The sequence below is a fragment of the Narcine bancroftii genome, chromosome 2 (genome assembly GCF_036971445.1).
Source record: "Narcine bancroftii isolate sNarBan1 chromosome 2, sNarBan1.hap1, whole genome shotgun sequence".
Lineage (NCBI taxonomy): Eukaryota > Metazoa > Chordata > Chondrichthyes > Torpediniformes > Narcinidae > Narcine > Narcine bancroftii.
This window is the reverse complement of record NC_091470.1, coordinates 305807932-305830458: the sequence shown is the minus strand read 5'-3', so window position 1 is coordinate 305830458 and position 22527 is coordinate 305807932. Positions and strand designations below refer to the sequence as shown.

General features: G+C 39.8%; 1 protein-coding gene and 1 pseudogene across 1 annotated transcript in view; one reads left to right on the top strand and one right to left on the bottom strand.

Annotated features, from left to right (window-relative positions):
- Positions 1-22527, top strand: part of sntg1 (syntrophin, gamma 1) — a 149912-nt gene that overhangs the window by 108719 nt on the left and 18666 nt on the right. The window contains exons 12-14 of the mRNA XM_069915697.1: positions 986-1102; positions 12552-12623; positions 19370-19522. Of these exons, the coding sequence (XP_069771798.1) occupies positions 986-1102; positions 12552-12623; positions 19370-19522 (342 nt within the window). The remainder of the gene's footprint in view (positions 1-985; positions 1103-12551; positions 12624-19369; positions 19523-22527) is intronic.
- On the bottom strand, positions 16259-18471 carry LOC138752229 (T-complex protein 1 subunit zeta pseudogene; annotated as a pseudogene).

The window sequence follows — 22527 nt, the reverse complement described above, 5'->3', positions numbered from 1 at the left end:
TTTAACCCCATTTTAAAAATTTGATCTAAATCCAAACTTTAATAATACTTTAAACAAAAAAAACACTCTAATTTATCAAATACCTTTTCTGCATCTAAAGCCAATGCAACACTTAAGTAATCTCTTTTTTTGCACTAAATGAATTATACTAAGCAATCTAGTTTTTTTTAAACAAACCCTGTCTGATCCATATTAATTAATTTAGGTAACAAATTATTCATTCTATTTTCCAGAACTTTTGCTGCTATTTTATAATCTATATTTAATAATGAAATAGGCTTATAAGATAAAGTTTTCAAAGGGTCTCTATCTCTTTTTTTAGCTATAACAGTAATTATTGCCACCAAAAATGATTCTGGAAGAGTAGAAGTTTGTAAAGCTTGATCTAATGCTTGCACAAATATAGGAATTAATAAATCCTTAAATTCTTTATAAAATTCAGATGGAAAACCATCTTCTCCTGGAGATTTATCACAGTGTTAAGAGTTCATTGCTTCTCTTCTGCTTCAGTAAATGGTAATTATTGGACAATTGTTCACAGCTTTCAAGCTTCTTCCAGTACCTGCTCCAGCTACAGTGTACCTCCTCAGAAGTGCAGACTGAGTAATTATTGCAAGTTTGCTTTAGATTGTCCTAGTAATTCAATGTTTGGCCTCTGCAGGTAAATGGAGCCAGTGTTCGTGTTCAGAGGCATTAATATTGGCTGTAGAAGCAGGACATGCAAATAAAGAGGGAGCATAATGTTAGCATTTTGTGTGCATCATAACCAATGGAAAACATTTCTCTACTTTAAAGTCAAAGAAAAACTGTACTGCATGATGAATGAGAATAATCATACATCTTGTACCCTTTCATAAAATGATAACACCAAAGAATGGTTGTTGAATTTGAAATTGTTTGCATGTAAATACTTTACTTTGCTCTATATATCATCTTGAGATACTAATGTAAAATTGTTCAATGTTGTTGTCTTTTTTTTTGTCAGATAGTCTACATGGGCTGGGTAGAAGACCGGGAAGCAGACTCGTTGCAGGATAAATTATATACACCAAAGTATCTCGCTGTGAGAGGCGCTTGTCTATACACATTTACAGCACCTCCAGTAGGTTTTGTTTTGACTTAATCAGCATGCATTTTTAATTTAGTACACAGCTTATGGATAATATATCAGTTGGATAAGATGTTGCACCAATTGATTACAAATGTTATAGCTTGTAATTTTTAAATTTTATTTTCTTTAGTCATAATGCAGGAAAGCCCATCTTCTCATAATGTCAGACAAATATAGTGCATTGCAGTTGAAAATAGGCTGAATATGGAGCAGGAGAAAAATCACACACCATTCTGCACCTCCTGACAACAGGCATAAAATTCCACCACTTTTTTCAGTGGGTGTTAACTCTAGCAATTGAATCTTCTCCAATTAGCCCCCACTACTGTGCACACCCACTATACACAGTATCTCCAGTGTAGTTTTCACTCCCTCTGGTCTGAAAAATAGCAGTTCTTATTTACTCATAGAAGAAACAACTCATAATCTCCATGTTTTTCTCAAGACTCTGCTATGTACAAGCCCAAGAGTTAGCAGCATTTTTTAGCAGGCTACTTCAAAGAACTCTATGGCCTTATCTTCATCAATAAGACCAAGCACAGAACAGACACCCATTTTGGCAAGCGCCTCGACTCTGTCCACAGACGTCATTTGGCACTCCCAGTTAGAAGCCATCTTAATTCCCATTTCCATATAGACCTGTCTATCCTTGGCCTCATCCATGCTAGGCCAAACCAACACTGGAGAACCAGAACTTTATATTCTGTCTGGAGAGTCTACAACCTAATTCTTTAATTTCAGGAGATCTGTTCTCTTTCTATCTCTTATTCTTTCCTTCTGATCTACTCAGGATATCTCACACATTCAATTCCCATGTTATCTCATTACTTTCCCCTCTTCCACCTACACCATCTGGCATCATCCACGCATTCCTCCCACTGGGTCCCCTAACTTCATCATTCATTTTTCCCATCTGTCCACCATCGCTCCCTTAGTTGCTGCCACTCCTCACTTTTCTTTCATATCAGATTTCATAAACGTAGCCCTTTGTTGTCTCCATATATCATCTTTCTGCCTCTGTCACAATCTGCTTCTTTCTCTTCCTTGCATCTTCCTCTTCCTTACCCTGGGAAACCCTATCAGATGTGCCTAATTATAAGTCTGGAAAATCTCTGTGCCTCCTTACTGAAGCAATGCACCTCCTGCCGATGCTGTTCTCTACTAGCCTGTCCAAGTCCCTCTGAATTCTTGGGGAGCACATTCTCCCTTCTCCCATCATTGCAGCATCCAATCATTAATCACTAGCTTCTCAAGAGTTCTGCTTATATTGTACACATTGTAGCAGGCTGAACTGCACTAAACAATGAACCGGCTCATGGAGATTTGAGTCAGCAAGAAGAGCAAGCCCTGGAGTACTGAACTTGCCGCCAATTGTCAGAGATGATGTCATTTTCGGGCTGAGCACCGTGAAGGCCATCGGGAGCATGGATGGTTTAAAAACACGCATCAGAGTTGAGTGAGGCAGTTAGTCTTAACTCACTACAATGACTGGTGAGGATAGTTCATCATTAAATGACCACAGTGGTGACCCCAACAGGCCCAATCAGACACTAGATGACCAAAGAGAATTTTCAGAGTGCAGTAGCAGAAGGACGATGACATAGCAGCCTGATGTACTGCAGTATCTGTTCTTAAGCTGGAAGACTTGAGATTCAGGCCTTCAATGGCTACAATCCTATAAGATTTGTATGACATGGCCTAGGGAAGCAGGTTGCACACTGGGCCCGAACTTGCAAACAATGTCAGACCTGAAAAACAGCAACATGTAAAATCACCGCTCCACTCTTTCCCCCAGTACACAAGCATTTTGACCACGTATATATAAACATCGTGGGATCACTGCCATCGTCGCCAGGTGCCATGTATCTTCTGACAATGGTTGATAGGTTTACGAGGTGACCAGAAGCTGACCCACTCTTAGACAATTCCACCACGTCGTGCACCAGAGAGTTTGTTGCGAATAGGGTGGCTTGCTTCAGGTTTCCTGTAGACATAACCTCAGATGGGGTGGGGGGGGGGGTGGGGCAGAATTCACATCAGCGTTGTGGATGGCACTAGCCCAGCTACTCAGCATACAGTTGCATCACCTATGGCATACCATTCACAATCCAATGGCCTTTTGGAGAGATTCCACTGCCATTTGAAGTCGGCACTCATGGCATGCCTAAAAGGCCCTGATTGGATGGATAAGTGATTTGGCACAATGGCATTATGTGTCTAGTGGACATGAGAGGCAGGTAAGGGATGATCATGATTGACCACCTCAAGCCAGCAACCAGTGATGGTTGCATGCCCACCACAGAGAGGTTACCCACGTAAGCAGGCAGACGAGGTATATACAATGGGATCATCACCTCCTAACACTGGTACTGTAGTGGGATGAACTGTGCTAAACAATGAACTGGCTCATGGAAGTTTGAGTTAACAAGAACAGGAAGCCCTGGAGTACTGGGCTTGCTGCCATTCGTCAGAGATGATGTTATTTCTGGGCTGAGAGTCGCGAAGGCTGTCGGGAGTGCGGGTGGTTTAAAAATGCACATCAGAATTGAGTAAGGTAATTGGTCTTACCTACAATTACTGGTGAGTTTAGTTTGTCACTAAATGAACACAACATATCCTTTCAAATAGTGGCATCCTGGGTTACAGCCATCACGTTAAGTGGGAGTAGCTTCAGTATCTTGCATTAAAAATACACAGAAATTGACACAGGGAGGTGTTTAATGAGGTAACCAGAGCATAATACAGAGTTGTCATTTTTCTATGAGTTTGAATAACAACTTGAGGGTGTCACTCAATCCTGCTTAAATATTATTAAAAAGTAGAAATAGAATTTCTGGACTATATTATTTATCATTTAACAAGTCAAGCCTAAATATTTCAGATTTATGATACAGGTGTAAATTGAATCAAATACTTTTTTATTTGAAGTGAAGAATAATGGAAATAACTAAAATTAATTTGACATAAATTTTAATATATAGTAATTCTTAGATAAATATATTGATTCATTTAAGATTAAGATAAATGCACACATAATCTTTTAGCCAATTCTTTGGACATGTTCATACTGCGTAATCAAATGACTGAAAAGCTAGATTCAATTAGAATGTCGATACTAGACCTGGCCATTGAATTCCCTTCTTTCACTAATATTAGTACAGCACTTCTGTGGCAATAATAGCCTGCAATTATTGCTTCAATATAGTGCCTCAATGCACATTTGTCTCTCTAATTTTAGCAAATTCTTGCTTTGGATTATATAAAGAGAAGTTCCAAACATTAGAGTCTTCATTATTTGAACCCAGTCCATGCTGTGTCTCAAATATGAAAAGATCCTTCAGCTGGTAATCAAACTTAATTCTGCTTAAATCTCTCATTTTGTGTCTCATGAATAGTTGCATTATCAGGAGACACAGAGTCTTCTATTTATCTCTTCATTTAGTGGTGACTTCCTTTAATCAATAGATGACTAACAAGGAATAATATTCCCCTGGCTAGTTATTTTTACAAGTAATTGCAATCTAGAATAGATGGGTAAAATATAATCTTGCTGTGATATTTATATCTGCTCCTAATTCATGGATCAATATTTAATCATTTAGTGATGCGTCGTTGAATAACCCAAGTCATCACAAGCTATTGACAAATGATAGATGACTCCCAGCAGAAGATGGTGGACATTTGCTGTGTCAATCTGTCAACGTTTATTAAGACTGAGGAGCAGTATAGGAAATTATATTTGATTTTATTTCAAGAATTTAACTTAAAAATTATATTTCCATATTGAAGGAAAGAGAAGTTTCATCTTGATCTTTTCCTCTGTTTTCTGAGGGCATCAAGATCATCTAATTTTAGAGCAATTTTGCTCTTGCCAGAAACCAGTTCAAAACATGTATCTGCAAGATGATGATTTCAGAGAAAATCTCAGGTTTATTTAACTCTCATAATTGCTTATTGCATATACTAAAAGTCTATGGTTTTAGTCTGGTAAGAAAGGAACAATGATTTTAGTTCACTGACAATGAAAGGTATTACTTCTCCAGAATAAGAATGCATGAGGTATGGAGAGGAATCTGTACATGATGAAATCCAATGCACTCATCTTTCTACATGGTAGACTTTGCAGGTTTGGGAGCTACAATTGAAGGAGCCTTGGGAAGTTACAGACATTAATTTTATAGAAAACACACATTAATGCTCCTTAGATCAGGCACGAGTAGTTGTTAATTATCTCCAGAAATAACAGAATGTACACAAAACTCACCAACCTATAAGCAACACCATGACAATTTATTCTGTGACGAAGAACAAAGAAAACAATCTGATAAATTAAACTAAATGTTTGAAGCTCACAAACGAGCATTTGTTGGATAATTTTGATGAGAAAGGCTTTTCATTTGTTGACTGTCTTTTGGAATTCATTTGATGTGCTGGCTGAAAATTATGAACAGGTTATCTATCAGTTATGTTTCACCACCAGAAAATATTATTTAACCTTTGATTAATTTTATGTTTCTGGTTATTGTCACCATTCTATACCATTCACACTGATGGTCTTTTATATGACTTTAAAGGAGACCAGAGGTAAAGATTAAATTATTGTCAAGTAATACTACATTTAGAATGTAACATACATGAAATTCTTTAACTTTTGTCTACCATAAGTTAGACAGGGTGTCACCACTTTGTCCAGTGCCCCTCACAGAAACCTACAGCACCTGGTGTTCCCAGGCAGTCTCCCCTCCAAGTACTGACCAGTCCTAGCTTCTGAGATCAGACAATCCCATGCGTATTCAAGCTATTGAGTGCTTTTCAGTCTATTAGGTGTTTCCTTTTTTTTTCATATCCAATAATGTAATTTCAGGTAAAGAGGAAAATATCAAAATTCTGGAATTTGAAAAAAAAAATGGAGGAAATGTATATCTGAGGTTAAACAGGTTATCAACATTTAACACTTCATCTTAATCTGTTCTGATGAAGAGTCTTTGCTGAAATATCTTCACCTGTTTCTTTTTTTTTTGCAGTTGCTGAGCAGATTGCTGGCGATCTCCAGCAATTTCTTCTTTAATTTTAAGTTTGGGTGAGAACAATGCCTGATCCCATAAATGAGTTTATCCACATCATTGGGCTACATTGAGTGAAAATGGTTATTTGATAGGAAGTTTAAATCTATTATCCACGATCTTGCATGTATATGCATCCTCTAAGACTTCCAGAAAGATTGTCCAAATTAATTTAATGATGAACCTTTTATACATGATACAAATAACCTTTGATTCTATTAGTTCTGATCTTATTTAACAGTGACTGCAGTTGAAAGATTGATCACTACCCATTACATGATCTGAAGTTTCACTGAGTTTAACTATTTGCGATATTGATCAAACATGGAATGCTTTTGAATCTGGTCCAACATAAAATCTTTGGGCTGGCAGGGGAAGGGATGGTGGGGGTGGTGGGGGGGGGGGACAAAAACAAGAAATTGTGCATTTAGTTCACAAACTTGAATCAAATTTGTATGCCTCCATAAACTTCATAAGGTGTAAATGAAAATGTAATTAAACATTTTTCTTTGAAGTATGGGAAAAGTTGTTTTCTTTTTACATCCTCTATAACCAAGAAAATCCAATGCAGTCAATTAGTAGGGAACAACTACATGATTAAGCTGACTGCTCAACCTGATTACAAAGAGGTGAAATCTTCACCCTGCATATCCGTACTTGTGCTTGTTCTTTCAGAAAACATTCAGTGAGGGAATCATAGCCCCACTCAAGACAGGTGGCACTACCTTATATGATTTACAGATCAACTATATGAAATGCTACCTAAGCTGTTCATTTAATATTTAGGAAGGAATAAATACATATATGAAATATTTCAGAAAGAACCTAATGATTGAAATATGCTTTAATTCCAGACACATAAGAGTTGATTTAAGCAACGTGCTCATTGATAACACTGGACAACATATTTTGTTCAAAAGGTTTGCTTCTGAAAAATAATTGGGGACTCTGATAGACAACTTAAAGCTGAGCGTAAAGATGATTTCAGATTTTCAGTAACACATAGGAAATTGGAGACACATTAAGTTAAAGTTTTGTGGTGGTACGCCATTAGACAGGCGAATCGGCCCCACTTGTCACGCAGCTGGCCAAAATGGCGCCGTCGGGGGTTTCCTCCCGACCTCGGCACCGGGCTCAGAAGCCCGCGCTTGGTGACCCACGTGACGCCCCAGTGATGTCGGGGCCCCCCAGCACAGTTCTCAGCCAGGTCTGGGCTGAGAGTATAAGACCAGTCAGGCAGCCTGCAATAAATCAGTTTTGCTCACTGAACTCAACCCGTCTGGTTGTGCGATCCTTCAGTTAGCAGTGTAGCCGCCGCTACAGTTTATTGAATTTAACACATTTAATTGCATAATGATGCTGACACCTTGCATAAGTTCAACTGACCTAAAAATGTTTTGTCGCTAAATTTTGCTTGTACCCAACATCTGATGCTCCTGGTGTCAGTGTCCAACAATAATTGGTGAGCACTGATAGATTCCAGTTGCTCTGAAACTGCTTTTCCGTAGTCGCAATTTCCTAGTGAAACCTTTCACCTTGTTCATTACTGACTGTACCAAGATCAACAGGGAAGAAGTCCAAGTGTGAATGATGAAAATGAATTTTTGATGTTATGTTGCGCTTCATAGTTTTGTGTGATTTAATAGACTTAAAATATGATAGCAAATCAAAAAAATAGGTTATATCTAAAAAAACATTACACGATAGGAACTTTTTCAGGCGATTTTCATGTTCAGCAGCCCAAAATTTATAAAACACACTCAAAAGTGTCCTTCCTTTTCCAGTGTTATAAGCCATTTATTACAACAACATGAACATTGATAAAAAAGCATTTTTACAACTATTAGATCTCAAAGATTAGTAGCCATATATTTGGCTTGGCTTCGCGGACAAAGATTAATGGAGGGGTAATGTCCACGTCAGCTGCAGGCTTGTTTGTGGCTGACAAGTCCGATGCGGGACAGGCAGACACGGTTGCAGCGGTTGCAAGGGAAAATTGGTTGGTTGGTGTTGGGTTTTTCCTCCTTTGTCTTTTGTCAGTGAGGTGGGCTCTGCAGTCTTCTTCAAAGGAGGTTGCTGCCCGCTGAACTGTGAGGCGCCAAGATGCACGGTTTGAGGCGATATCAGCCACTGGCAATCGTCAATGTGGCAGGCACCAAGAGATTTCTTTAGGCAGTCCTTGTACCTCTTCTTTGGTACACCTCTGTCTCGGTGGCCAGTGGAGAGCTCGCCATATAACACGATCTTGGGAAGGCGATGGTCCTCCATTTTGGACACGTGACCTACCCAGCGTAGTTGGATCTTCATCAGTGTGGATTCGATGCTGTCGGCCTCTGCCATCTCGAGAACTTCGATGTTGGTGATGAAGTCACTCCAATGAATGTTGAGGATGGAGTGGAGACAACGCTGGTGGAAATGTTCTAGGAGCCGTAGGTGATGCTGGTAGAGGACCCATGATTCGGAGCCGAACAGGAGTGTGGGTATGACAACGGCTCTGTATACGCTAATCTTTGTGAGGTTTTTCAGTTGGTTGTTTTTCCAGACTCTTTTGTGTAGTCTTCCAAAGGCGTAATTTGCCTTGGTGAGTCTGTTGTCTATCTCATTGTCGATCCTAGCATCTGATGAAATGGTGCAGCCAAGATAGGTAAACTGGTTGACCATTTTGAGTTCAGTGTGCCTGATGGAGATGTGGGGGGGCTGGTAGTCATGGTGGGGAGCTGGCAGATGGAGGACCTCAGTTTTCTTCAGGCTGACTTCCAGGCCAAACATTTTGGCAGTTTCCGCAAAACAGGACATCAAGCGCTGAAGATCTGGCTCTGAATGGGCAACTAAAGCGGCATCGTCTGCAAAGAGTAGTTCACGGACAAGTTGCTCTTGTGTCTTGGTGTGAGCTTGCAGGCGCCTCAGATTGAAGAGAATGCCATCCGTGCGGTACCGGATGTAAACAGCGTCTTCATTGTTGAGGTCCTTCATGGCTTGCTTCAGCATCATGCTGAAGGAGATTGAAAAGAGGGTTGGTGCAAGAACGCAGCCTTGCTTCACGCCATTGTTAATGGAGAAGGGTTCAGAGAGCTCATTGCTGTATCTGACCCGACCTTGTTGGTTGTCGTGCAGTTGGATAACTCAAACTACAGGGGAATCATGCAGGCAAAATCTTCGCTAGGATTCTCCTAAATAGAATAATACCTAGTGTCGCCGAGAATGTTCTCCCAGAGTCACAGTGCGGCTTTCGCGCAAACAGAGGAACTACTGACATGGTCTTTGCCCTCAGACTGCTCCAAGAAAAGTGCAGAGAACAAAACAAAGGGCTCTACATCACCTTTGTTGACCTCACCAAAGCCTTCAACACCAAGAGCAGGAAAGGGCTTTGGCAAATACTAGAGCACCTCGGATGCCCCCCCAAAGTTCCTCAACATGGTTATCCAACTAGCCCTATATTGCAATTGTAATTCCTGTTTGGGGGAAAAGAAAACTGATGACTTAATATATTTGAATTTTATTTGACACCAATTCTTCTCCTTGTATGATGAACAGATCCTCCCAGATATAGAAAGTCAAGTTGACAATTTTTATTAGCAAGGAGCAGACCCACAGACATTTTTAGGCCGGGGTTAGGAAATTATAATAGGGACGAAGGCATTGGTAAACATTTTCCCAGTGAGGAGTGAATCTGTCAGTTTTTAAGGGAACTGCTAATGACGTCCAACCTTGCAGTTCAGCACAGATCTGACCACTGCATCTCTACAGTGTTGGTGCATTTGCCCATCCCCTTCCCCTCCTTCCCACTGATTTGCTGCTGGATTCAGAACTGAGTCTGAACTATTACTCAGCTGTGCCAGGATAATACACATTGCATCTGGCCAATCAGTTTTACAACAACCATGACTGGAATAACATATACATAACAATTGCAGCACGGAAACAGGCCATTAGGCCCTTCTAGTCCGCACCGAACCAAACACCCCTTTCTAGTCCCACCTCCCTGCACAATGCCCATAACCCTCCATCTTCTTCTCATCCATATACCTGTCCAACCTTTTCTTAAATAATACAAGTGACATTTATATCACTTGGATTGAATATGTCAAAAATGTTTTTTTATGTTTGTGTTGATTTATATCAGATAATATATGTATTGAAATATATATTATTTTTATCATTCATTGAACTTATTTTTTCAAATTATTTAGATCTTTCAATAACTGATTATTTGAGACAGAGAAAAAAAATCACTTCTGTCAAAAGCTCACCAGGGCAGTCTAGAGTGGGGCCTAGGTTCCTGTCACCTAAAGCATGATCATCACCTGCTAGTTGGTCCATTTTGTGGGAAGAATGCAGCAGTAAAGTTTCCAACTCAATTGGTGTGCAGACTACCTGCGGTTGTTGCAGTGAGGAACAAATGAGGTGTGCTGAGTCAAGTGCTGTATTCCTGATGCTTGGATGAAAGATTCTCAATGCCATGTTTTATAAACTAACAACCCTTTTAATTATTTTTGGGACTCAAGGGACTTTGTTAGCACTAACACAGGATCAGCAATGGAAAATTCACTAGACAGTGGTAAATTCAAAATAATAATGGTTTTTTATTAATTAAACAATTAACAACATAACATTTCTTACTTATCTCTATACTTACTTAACTCTAAATTTAACTCCACTATGCCCACGTGTGTGTGTGTGTGTGTGTGTGTGTGTGTGTGTGTGTGTGTGTGTGTGTGCGTGCGTGCGTGCGTGCGTGCGTGCGTGCGTGCGTGCGTGCGTGCGTGCGTGCGTGCGTGTGCGTGTATATAATTAAAGTCCCACTGAAAAGTCAATCTTTAAAAGTTCAGCATCATCATTTTAGTCTTGCTTGAAGGTCAAATTCTCAGTTCAAAAGTAATTATAAAGCAATTATTAAAATGATATCTTCAGGCCTCTTTACTCACCATGTGGCTATTTTCTTCCATGATGCATTCACAAACCCAAACAAGGGTTAAATGAAGTGGCTATCTTCTTCCACAATTAAGTCATAAACCCAAATATGGGTTATACAAATGTGGCTATCTTCTTCCACGATGAAGTCACAAACTAGACAAGAATTAAACAAAGTAGCTGTACAAAAATAGATCCAGTAGAAATCTGTCCTCTTTTCCAAAGAGTTAGTGAAGTAGTCTTCCTTATTTCAAAAGCCACTGATTCTATGTTCCCCCTTTCCCAAGAGTAAAACACAACAGCATCAATTCTGGTTACTGTAATTCAACCCTGTCTTTCACAAGGTTTCAATCCCTGTGTAACAGGGACGTACTCTCCGAACTGAACTCTTCCAAAAAACTGAACTCAAAATGTCTGAATTTGGTCATCTATTTCTCCAAATCATGTGACCTTTACATCATCACTTAGGTGAGTCCTAATTCTTGTAAACCACATATCCATCAGTTTTATTTCTACCAAGATTCTTTTCCTTTTTCAAAACCATTCCATATCTATAACAACATCTGACCTCATCTCTGTTCAAGAGGCTTAAATGGCTTTGATTAAAAACAGATGCCTTCTTTCAGCAGTTCTTGAATAATTAAAACCCACTTTAAATCTGTTAGCTCTATGACTCCTAGAATGAACACTCTTCTCTGAAACAGTGGTATCTATTGATGTGCTGTGACCTGTGTGTGACCCTGTACCAACCCACAACTAATTACTAAGAATACGGATACAATATTTTAATTATATAAATTAATTAATTAACTAAGATATTTTTATATAAGAAATATAGTTTAACATTAAATTAAAGATTAACATAAATCTGTTAAATCTGCTTCTCCATTTTGAACATTTTTGGGCCTGAGGTTCCTTGCATTTCTTCAAAGAGGCTTTGAAAACTTTGTAATGAAGACAGTGCCCAGACAAGATCTGCTCTGCCCTCTTACGTTGACTGAATGAAAAGTATATCCTCTCGTTGATGATGGTACCTGAATTTGAGGTTACAGAAAATTACAGATCTCATTGAGCACAAAGAATGCAGGTTGCATTTTGTTCCCTTAAAAAGCATCATTTTTGATAACTGATAAGGGATGGGAATATAAACTAAAACATGGGTTGTTCTGTCAGTAAATAAGAAGTGCTTTTCAAACCAATGAGATTGAAAATCATACTGAAGTTACATTTTGCATTATTGTTGCCATTATTTGTGGGAGTTTTACATGAGAATCCTAATGAAAAATCAGGAGTCTAATGTTCTGCTGGACACTCAGAGGCCTGCAAGTAACTCTAAATTTTTCCTGCTGCAGTTTATTTTCATCTGCAAAGCTGGGCCAAAGATATTCTAAGTAATGTTGTTCACTTGCAGTCAAAAAGATAAAATAACTTAAATATTTAATCATCTAAGTTATTTCTTTCCTTAGGTGACTACATGGGATTGGACGAAAGCTGTGAGGAGTTACACAGTTTATGAGATAATGTGCAAAATCCTTAAGGTATGATTGAGCAAGCAGATTCTATTAATACTATATATGCAGACCAAGACTGGAATGGTATTTTTGGAATACCCCCAACAACTATTTGGAACCCTACAGATAAGAAATGCATGCATTTCAGTGAATTTCCATTGAGATGTTCTATGGTACTTTGAAACTTTTCCTGCTTATTGTACAATTGTGTGTTGGGATTAACTTTTTGAGACATTTAAAATCGAGCCATATTGACTAAGATTAAGTAATGCTCAAAATGAAGCAATCATTATCAGTAATTTTTACCAAGCAAATGCAAAGCCTTCCTTCATGGGCCTATAGATTAGAAAATGGCTCTGTGGTCAGCACATCAAATTCAAGATTCCATTATTTTGTTGCAGGTGTCCAATTTAAAAGTTTATTTGAATTTTGACATACAGCACATTAACAGACCATTTCAGCCCATGGATCTATGCTGCTAAATTTACACCTCACCTACAACATGTTTTGAATGGTGGGAGTAAACCAGAACACCTGGAGAAGACCCACATGGACACAGGGAAAACGTACAAACTTTTTACAAACAGCGTGGGATTCGAACCCATGTCCGGTCCTGATTGTTGGCACTGTAAAGGCATTGTGCTAAAGTCATGGGACTAAATGAAAGTGAATCACTGATGTCAGATGACTTTTTAAATATTTTTTTCAAAATTTAGTGCACCTGTACCTTATATGTGTATATATGATGATAAATTCTTACACCATAAAATATTTTCACCTCAAAATCAAACAATTTTGAAAAAGACAATCAGAAAGAATTGAAAGATGGAGTTTGAAACATTTTGCTGTAATGTTGTTTTAAGGTCCTCTGAAGAAAGGGTGTGTTCAAACTGTCTTTCAGGATAACATTATTTTCCCAGCTGACCTGGCTGAAATGATTTGTCTTAAGTTCCAGTTCAAGTTTATTATCATCAGGTTGCACAAATACAACCCAATGACATGGTTCTCTGGTCCTTGGTGCAAAACATGCAGACACTTAACTAGACATAACACACATATGATAAACAGTCATATGCAGAACAATATACATATATAAGAATAACCTGTTCATAGATCTGAGGCTATTTGAATGATGAAGTTATGACCACATGATAATAAGACAGCCACAAATGGGGGAATAAATAAAAGGGTCAATGTTGAATTGGGGATTAAAAGCATCATGTAATGAATCAAAGCAGCCAGAGGTAAATAATGCATCTAATTCACCAATGTTTTTTCTTGAAAATATCACTTTTCACAATGTAAAAACACAAAAACACTGGAGAATGTAAAGAAATATAACTAACAATTTGCCCTCTGTCAGGGTATGAGCAAAAAGCAGGCAGGTGCCTAAGTAGAAAAGGCATTGACATCAAACTCTCCAGTTTCCGTAATCCTCCTGACCCATCTTTCCCCTTCCTCTATCCCTATGTCTGTTTTCATCCAACTTTGTCTCTTTCCTTTTCCCTCTGTCTTATTTCCTCCAGAACTGTCCCATTCCCTTGATCAATTCTCACCTTTTGGCTCGTGTCCTCCCATCCATGTCCAATTATGGCCTTTTGTCTGTTGGCCTGTGCTCTTCCCCTGTCCATTCTGCCCTCCTCACCCAGCCTTTTTCTTCAGGTGCCTGCCTACTTTGTGTGCATAAGAAGGGCTCAGGCTACATGACCTGCTGAGACCCTCCAGCATTTTTGTGTTTTTACTACAATTGTATGCAGACTTTCATTTTTCACTGGATGTCATTTTGAGCAATTTGTACATTTATTTTTTATTTGGGAAAAAAAAGCTTCTTTCAAAAGGTGTATGGAAGAGTTCAATGTTTTCCTGGATGTTAAAAATCAGTTCACTAAAAAATTTTAGGATCCTTCTGCAACATTACCAGTTTTCAAAATTTTTAATCTATGTTTTCCATGCACATGAAAGAGGCATTCTAACTGTAGCCTTTATATGAATTTATTTAGATTTAACATGACAGTGTAAGCGTTTTATTCCCATCCCTTATCAGTTAATCATGCCTGTCATGCGTGTTCTTTCAAGAAGAATTATTTTATGTGGGTTTATCAATTAACTGACTTTATTTTCCTTGTGTTGCTTCCACTGCCTCCAACGACTTCCAGTTGTCTTCAACTGACAATCCTCATGACTCCCCTCATATTCATCACTTCTGACTTCTGCCCAACCACGCGGAAATATAGTTCTTATGTACATACTTTGTTATTCTTTGGCTTGGCTTCGCGGACGAAGATTTATGGAGGGGGTAAAAAGTCCACGTCAGCTGCAGGCTCGTTTGTGGCTGACAAGTCCGATGCGGGACAGGCAGACACGATTGCAGCGGTTGCAAGGGAAAATTTGTTGGTTGGGGTTGGGTGTTGGGTTTTTCCTCCTTTGCCATTTGTCAGTGAGGTGGGCTCTGCGGTCTTCTTCAAAGGAGGTTGCTGCCCGCCAAACTGTGAGGCGCCAAGATGCACGGTTTGAGGCGTTATCAGCCCACTGGCGGTGGTCAATGTGGCAGGCACCAAGAGATTTCTTTAGGCAGTCCTTGTACCTTTTCTTTGGTGCACCTCTGTCACGGTGGCCAGTGGAGAGCTCGCCATATAACACGATCTTGGAAAGGCGATGGTCCTCCATTCTGGAGACGTGACCCATCCAGCGCAGCTGGATCTTCAGCAGCGTGGACTCGATGCTGTCGACCTCTGCCATCTCGAGTACTTCGACGTTAGGGGTGTAAGCGCTCCAATGGATGTTGAGGATGGAGCGGAGACAACGCTGGTGGAAGCGTTCTAGGAGCCGTAGGTGGTGCCGGTAGAGGACCCATGATTAGGAGCCGAACAGGAGTGTGGGTATGACAACGGCTCTGTATACGCTTATCTTTGTGAGGTTTTTCAGTTGGTTGTTTTTCCAGACTCTTTTGTGTAGTCTTCCAAAGGCGCTATTTGCCTTGGCGAGTCTGTTGTCTATCTCATTGTCGATCCTTGCATCTGATGAAATGGTGCAGCCGAGATAGGTAAACTGGTTGACCGTTTTGAGTTTTGTGTGCCCGATGGAGATGTGGGGGGGCTGGTAGTCATGGTGGGGAGCTGGCTGATGGAGGACCTCAGTTTTCTTCAGGCTGACTTCCAGGCCAAACATTTTGGCAGTTTCCGCAAAGCAGGACGTCAAGCGCTGAAGAGCTGGCTCTGAATGGGCAACTAAAGCGGCATCATCTGCAAAGAGTAGTTCACGGACAAGTTTCTCTTGTGTCTTGGTGTGAGCTTGCAGGCGCCTCAGATTGAAGAGACTGCCATCCGTGCGGTACCGGATGTAAACAGCGTCTTCATAATAACATATCTTTCCCCTTTAAAAAAAACTAAAAACACAATACTATATCTGCATAACAAGCCTATTTACCAAGTCTGTACAAGATATAGTAGACTGAACAGCTATTACCTGTCTGTATTGGTTTTCCAATAATCACAAAATGTATTTTCATTTAACAGTCTTTTCTTTTTTGAGGTTCCACCGGGACGAATTTCACACCTGCAAAATGTTAGCCCGTCTCACAAACACTGAACCATATAAACGTCACAGCAGAACTTCTCCTTTATTTTTAATCTTGTTCTCATGCTTGATGTCAATGTTCTTGCTCAGAAGATGCAGAAGTTGTTTTCTATTCTGTTCACTGGATAGTTCACGTCTTCTCCAGCAAGTTGACTGTTTTTAGAGTATGCTGACTGAATTTTTATGAGTTTCTCTTGAGGGTCATATCCTAGGTTTTGAGCAAGTACCTTGAGAATCATCAACAGAGCATCTGCAAATGCTTTCAATCCAAACTCTGCTCTGTTCTTTATGTTGGTGTTGTGTTTGATCAAGGCATCTGCCACACATCCATCCTCAATTGCATCCTTCATTGCACACAGACCATCATGCACTGCATCTTTGATTTTTATTAAGGTGTGTTTATGTGGACCCTTGAGAAGCAGCATCACTGACCGAGGATTGTTGCATTACTCCACAAAGGTGAACTTTTATCCACCCAAGGTATGCTCATATACAAATCCAGCATGGCCAAGCATTCTGGGGTGAGGTTCTCCACAGAATTCACAAGCAAGCTTTGCTCTTCTCAAGGCCACAATGCTTCCTTTTGCAAATGCTTCCAATAAAAAATGGATCGAAACTCTTTTGGATAATTACTACAAATCATTTTTTTTTAAATCTCCACAAACATTTCTTTTCAGTGCTATAAATTTTATTAACTCTGTCTTCGATGAACTTTCTCCCTGCTTGCATTTTTTTTTTCATCAGCACTTTTATAGAAGAATCCAGAAATGACTTCCGTCTTTTCTACTCCAATGAATCGCAGCAGGTGACAATGTAAGCATCTTCCACTCTTTTCTTCATGTCCAGGTCTCAAGCACCATGATTTAATACTTTTCCCTGAACAAGGTGTGTTTTAATTCTGTTTTAATTTTGAGTTTCATCTCCAGAATTTCAACCATGTAGCAATCCATTGACTCATTTGGTTTCTTCATTGTCAGAACAGAATCAACCACAGCCTCTGCCAAGACAGCTGCCAATTCGTTGTTGGTCCTTTGTGTGTTACCATGTCCTGGTGTGTTTACTTTGTGAGGTGTCTGAGGATGTTCAGTATGTCAACAAAACTGTCACAAACCTTTACAGGCGTACCGTGGAGAGCATTCTGGTTGGCTGCATCACTGCCTGGTATGGAGGCGCCAAGTCTCAGGACAAGAATAAACTCCATGGATTATTAACTCGGCCTGCAACATCACAGGCCCCAGACTTCTCTACATGAGGTGGTGTCTTTAAAAAAGTTGCCTCTATTCTTGAAAGACCCCCACGACCCAGACCATGGCCTCTTCACTTTGCTACTCTTAGGGAAAAGATACAGGCAGCTAAAAGATGAGCACTCAGCAGCACAAGGACAGCTTCTTCCCCACTGCCATCAGATTTCTGAATAATCAATGAACCAAAGACACTGTCTTACTTTTCGTGCTCCATTATTGTTATTATTTTATTCTATTTTATTTTTATGGTAATGTCATAAGATGGTTATAATATGAATGTTTGCACCATGATGTCGCAAAACACTGAATTTCATGACTTGTTCTTGACAATAAATCCTGATTCTTGTGGATATTTTCACCTGCTCCTCCATTTCCAGGGCCTTCTCCTAACGTCCTTGCAAATGACTGATTTTATCCTCAAGCTGTGAAATGGTGACATTAGTGGCCTCCATATTATCACACTTTCATATCTTGCATCTGGCACTCGTGGGATTCATTTGTTCCCTTCAGTGCATCAATTTCTCAGCTCAGTGTCTGGACCTCACTGTAGTACTCAATATCTTCTTGTTTTGCCAAATGAAGAACATCACTTTTACGAGAAACAAAATAAGTTACATCAGCCAGCTCCACACATAATCCTCCAATCCTACAAAACTGATTGGAAGATGGATCTTGACTAAGAATCTCAACAGTCCCTGCAGAATCTTCTGACTCATTTTCCATATCTGAAGATGGATCAAAGTTGGGACCAGAGGTTTGAGTGACTCTCTTGCAGCAGTTTGTACAAGTGACTCCTTTAATGATGACAAGAAAAGTTATTCTTTTTGAGAAGTTTGAAATAAAGTTTTCATCTCAGTGTTCTGGCCTGCAGCAGTCTGTAGCCCTTGCAAAGTGATTCTTCTTCCCACATTTATAGCAGGACACATCTTTGGAATATGTCTACCTCTGCACCTGTTGCATTTGCTGTTTGAGCTTACCACTTTGCTTGCTTGTTGCATTGGGAAATACCTGGTGCTCTGTCTATCTTTCTTCATCACTTGTACGGCTGTGTCCATCCTGTGCAGCTCCTTAGTAATAATGTTATCCTGCTTGTGTGGTCTCTGCTGCCCTACACATATTCACAGCCTTTTCCCGTGTCAAATCTTTTTCATTCAACAGTCTTTCTCTAAGTCCATTATCTGGGATTCTGCAAACTATTCTGTCTATAATGAGTGAATTTTTCAAATCTCCAAATTTACAGGACTTAAACTGTGTGAAGCTTGACTAAGTATTGGTCAAAACTCATACCTTGTTACTGGTCGCAGGAGAAAAACTTGAATCTTTTCATACTTGGGACAAAATACTCCTTAAATTTTGTATCGAGTGTCCAACATGATAGCTGTCCTCGTCAATATGAAAACTGTTATAGATGTCCCATCATGTGCAAAAATATAGACACTTTTTGTTTTCCATCAGTCTCTCCCTCACCCCTAAATAAATGTGGAATCACTGTTTGAAGAATTTCCAATTATTAGCTAGATTGCCAGTAAACTACATTGGTGTGGGAAGACTTAACTTATCAATTTAATTGGCTCTATGAAGTAGTGGGATTATGAATTAGCTTTTCGTGAAGATTTTAATTTCAGAAATAAAAATGTAAAATATTTAACTTAAGGAAAAGTGAAAGAAACATATGATCATGTATTATGATTCTTTTTTGGCTTGGCTTCGCGGACGAAGATTTATGGAGGGGGTTGTAAACACCAAATCACTATTTTTAGAATGGATGGATAGTTTTTCATTCAAACTGTATCAACATTTGAGTGTTAATTTATAAGCAAATTTGCCAACATTTGTATAAGAAAACCTATTCATCATAAGCTGTTAGATCTGCAATAAATACCATTAATGTGTGTGTTAGGTGAAGATATTAAATGATGTATGCCAGAATACATAACTTCAGGTTTTCATCAGGACAGGGATCTGTGGGACCGACGAAAGCACTGTTTTAGTGTTCAGACAGAAAATGGAGAAGACCTTATCTTCAGTGTGGAACTAGAATATGAACTCATTCTTTGGGAAAAGGCATTTCAGACAGCAACCTTCTTGGAGGTAGAACGAATACAGGTATGGATACCAAGTTATAGATAAGTGAACACATGAATGAACGAAAATATATAGAGTTTTCTTTTAAATCCATACTCCTCAATATCTTAGTCTCAGTAAAGGTCCCTAAACTTTTTTCTGGAATTCTGAAAACCGGGAATCTTCAAAAACTAGCACTTTTTTTGGTAGATGACATCTGCTCATCAAAGATGGAGTTTGATGTGAGCCTTGCTCAACTCCTGTGTATCCTGTTGCATTCCACTACTTTATAAGCACCTCTGAATCACCTATACTGACACCCATCCACCATCATGACACTTTTAGTTGGCTCAGCAGCAGTGGTTCAATGGCCGTCATCGCTACTCATATTCCCCCATGCAGCTGAAACCGCTGTACCAGGGCAAGCGAGAAGGGGGCCATTCTCCTGATGTTGGTACAACAGAGGGCAAGGGGGAAGAGAGAGAGAGAGAGATGGCAGCATGACTCAGATGGGTGAGAGGGGAGACACGGCTGCGCGACTTGTCAGGTGAGGGGGAGAGACAGCAGCGGCACTTAGGTGGATGGGGAGGAGAGACAGCAGCATGACTTGGGTGGGCAAGGAGGGGAGAGAGAGAGAGAGATGGCAGCATGACTCAGATGGGTGAGAGGGGAGACACGGCTGCGCGACTTGTCAGGTGAGGGGGAGAGACAGCAGCGGCACTTAGGTGGATGGGGAGGAGAGACAGCTGCATGACTTGAGCGGGCAAGGAGGGGAGAGAGAGAGAGAGATGGCAGTGCAACTTGGATGGGCTTAGAGGGGCGGAAATCAAAAGGATTCCAAAATCCAGAGGATTCTGAACAATGGCAGGTGTCCTGTCCTGATGATCCTGGATGAAAGGTTAGGCGTCTGTACTGGTCTTTCTTTTTCTCATTTCACAATATTATTTTCACACGATCATTTAAACTTACAGAGAACAGTCACTCACAAAACTGAAGTCTTATTTCCTCACTAAAGGGACTACACACTTCAAGAAGTACTTGGAATTTTATTTGCGTTGGCTATGGAACCATTAGTGATAAGAAGAGATAATGAGATTAAGGGCTTCAAGACAGAAGATAAAGAACATAAAATTAGTCTTTTTGCAGATGATGCTATATTATAACCTACAAACCCTGAAATTTCATTAAAAAATAAATGTGGGATTGGCAGAGTATGGATTAGTATCAAGAAGTACTTGGAAGATTGCATTTGAGGTATTCAGAGTTGGAAAATGTGCTATTTTTTGCTCTATCAATTCTTGTTAATTCCTTTGTAATGTTTCGATCTTTAAATATTTTAAAATGTTTTACTTTCAAACTCATTTCTCAAATATAAAGTTTAAAATCAATATTTTCCAGACTCCAATATTATTTATCTTCATCTGGGCTCCTGTCATGGTACTTGTACACAATCAGACTAAAATAGCAGTTCTTTTTATTTTCACTTGTTAAATTAATTGCTACACACTCCTACCCTATTGTGAAAATAAGGATCAGAAAATGAAGGTGTAGCTTTTACATTACAGTGAATCAATTGCTCTAGCGATTGATGCACCCAAACTCTGAACTAGGAATGTTCAAATTAACAAACAGCACAACTTCTCATGTTTCTTACATAACAGACAATGCAACACAAAACATAACAATGCTACAGTCAGTAATAATGATTGCAAAATAATTGTCATTAAACTCCAATCTTGTTCACTTATGTCCAGGAGTGAAATCTGCTGTCCTTACCTATTGGCCAATATGTGACTTCTGACTGATCAAAGTGGTGTACTGTTAACAACCTCCTTATTTTGAGTGAAGAGCCCTTTCCTGGGAAAAGTGGAGATTCCAAATCAAAATGGAAAGAACAAGGGACATCCAACAACTGTGGCAGGTCTTAAATGCCATAACCTGTTACAAAACCAAATCCAGTAAAGTAGCAGACATCAAAGCTTCTCTCCCAGAGGAACTCGATGCCTTCTACGCCTGATTTGATGACAGTAACAGTGAAGAACAACCCCCTGCATCACCATGACCTTGATGGTCCAATCCTGTCTGTATCTGAGGATGGCGTGCGTGCTGCCTTCAGGAGAATGAATCTGAGAAAAGCATCTGGCCCTGATGGAGTACGTTGTTGATTATTAAAAATCTGTGCTGACGAATTTACCAAGGTATTCATGGATATCTTCAGTATATCACTCCAGCAGGGCATGGTACCTACCTGTTTAAAATAGGCATCAATCGTACTGATGCCCAAGAAGAGTGCAGTTACCTGCCTTAACAACTATCGACCAGCAGCACTTACATCAACAGGGATGAAGTGTTTTGAAAGGTTGGTGATGAAGCATCAGCTCCTGTCTGAGTGGTTACATGGATACATTCCAGTTTGCCAATTGTAGTAACAGGTCTATAGTGGATGCCATCTCACTGGCTCTACACAAAGCCATGGAACACCTGAACACCAAAGATGCATACATCAGGATGCTCTTTATCGACTACAATTCAGCATTTAACACCATAATTCCCTCAAAACTGATCAGCAAACTCCAGGACCTGGGAGTTAATTCCTCACTGTGTAACTGGATCATAGATTTCCTCACCTCTAGACTCTTATCAGTACCAGAGCACCACAGGGCTGTGTTCTTAGCCCAGTGCTGTACTCACTTTACACCTACAACTATGTGCCTCTGTATGGCAATAAAACACCATCTACAAATTTCCCACAATACCACGGTATGAGTCAGCATACAGGAGGGAGATTGAAAACTTAGCTGAACAGTGCACCAACAACAACCTTGCACTCAATATAACCGAAACCAAGGAGCTGATTGTTGACTTCAGGAAAGGAAAGCCAGAGGAATACAATCTAGTGATAATTGGGGGATGAGAGGTGGAGAGGGTGAGTAATTTTAAGTTCTTGGGAGTCACTATCTTGGAGGATCTTTCCCGGTCCCAACACACCGATGGCATCAGGAAGAAAACACATCAGCACCTCTACTTCCTCAGGAGTTTGCGGAGGT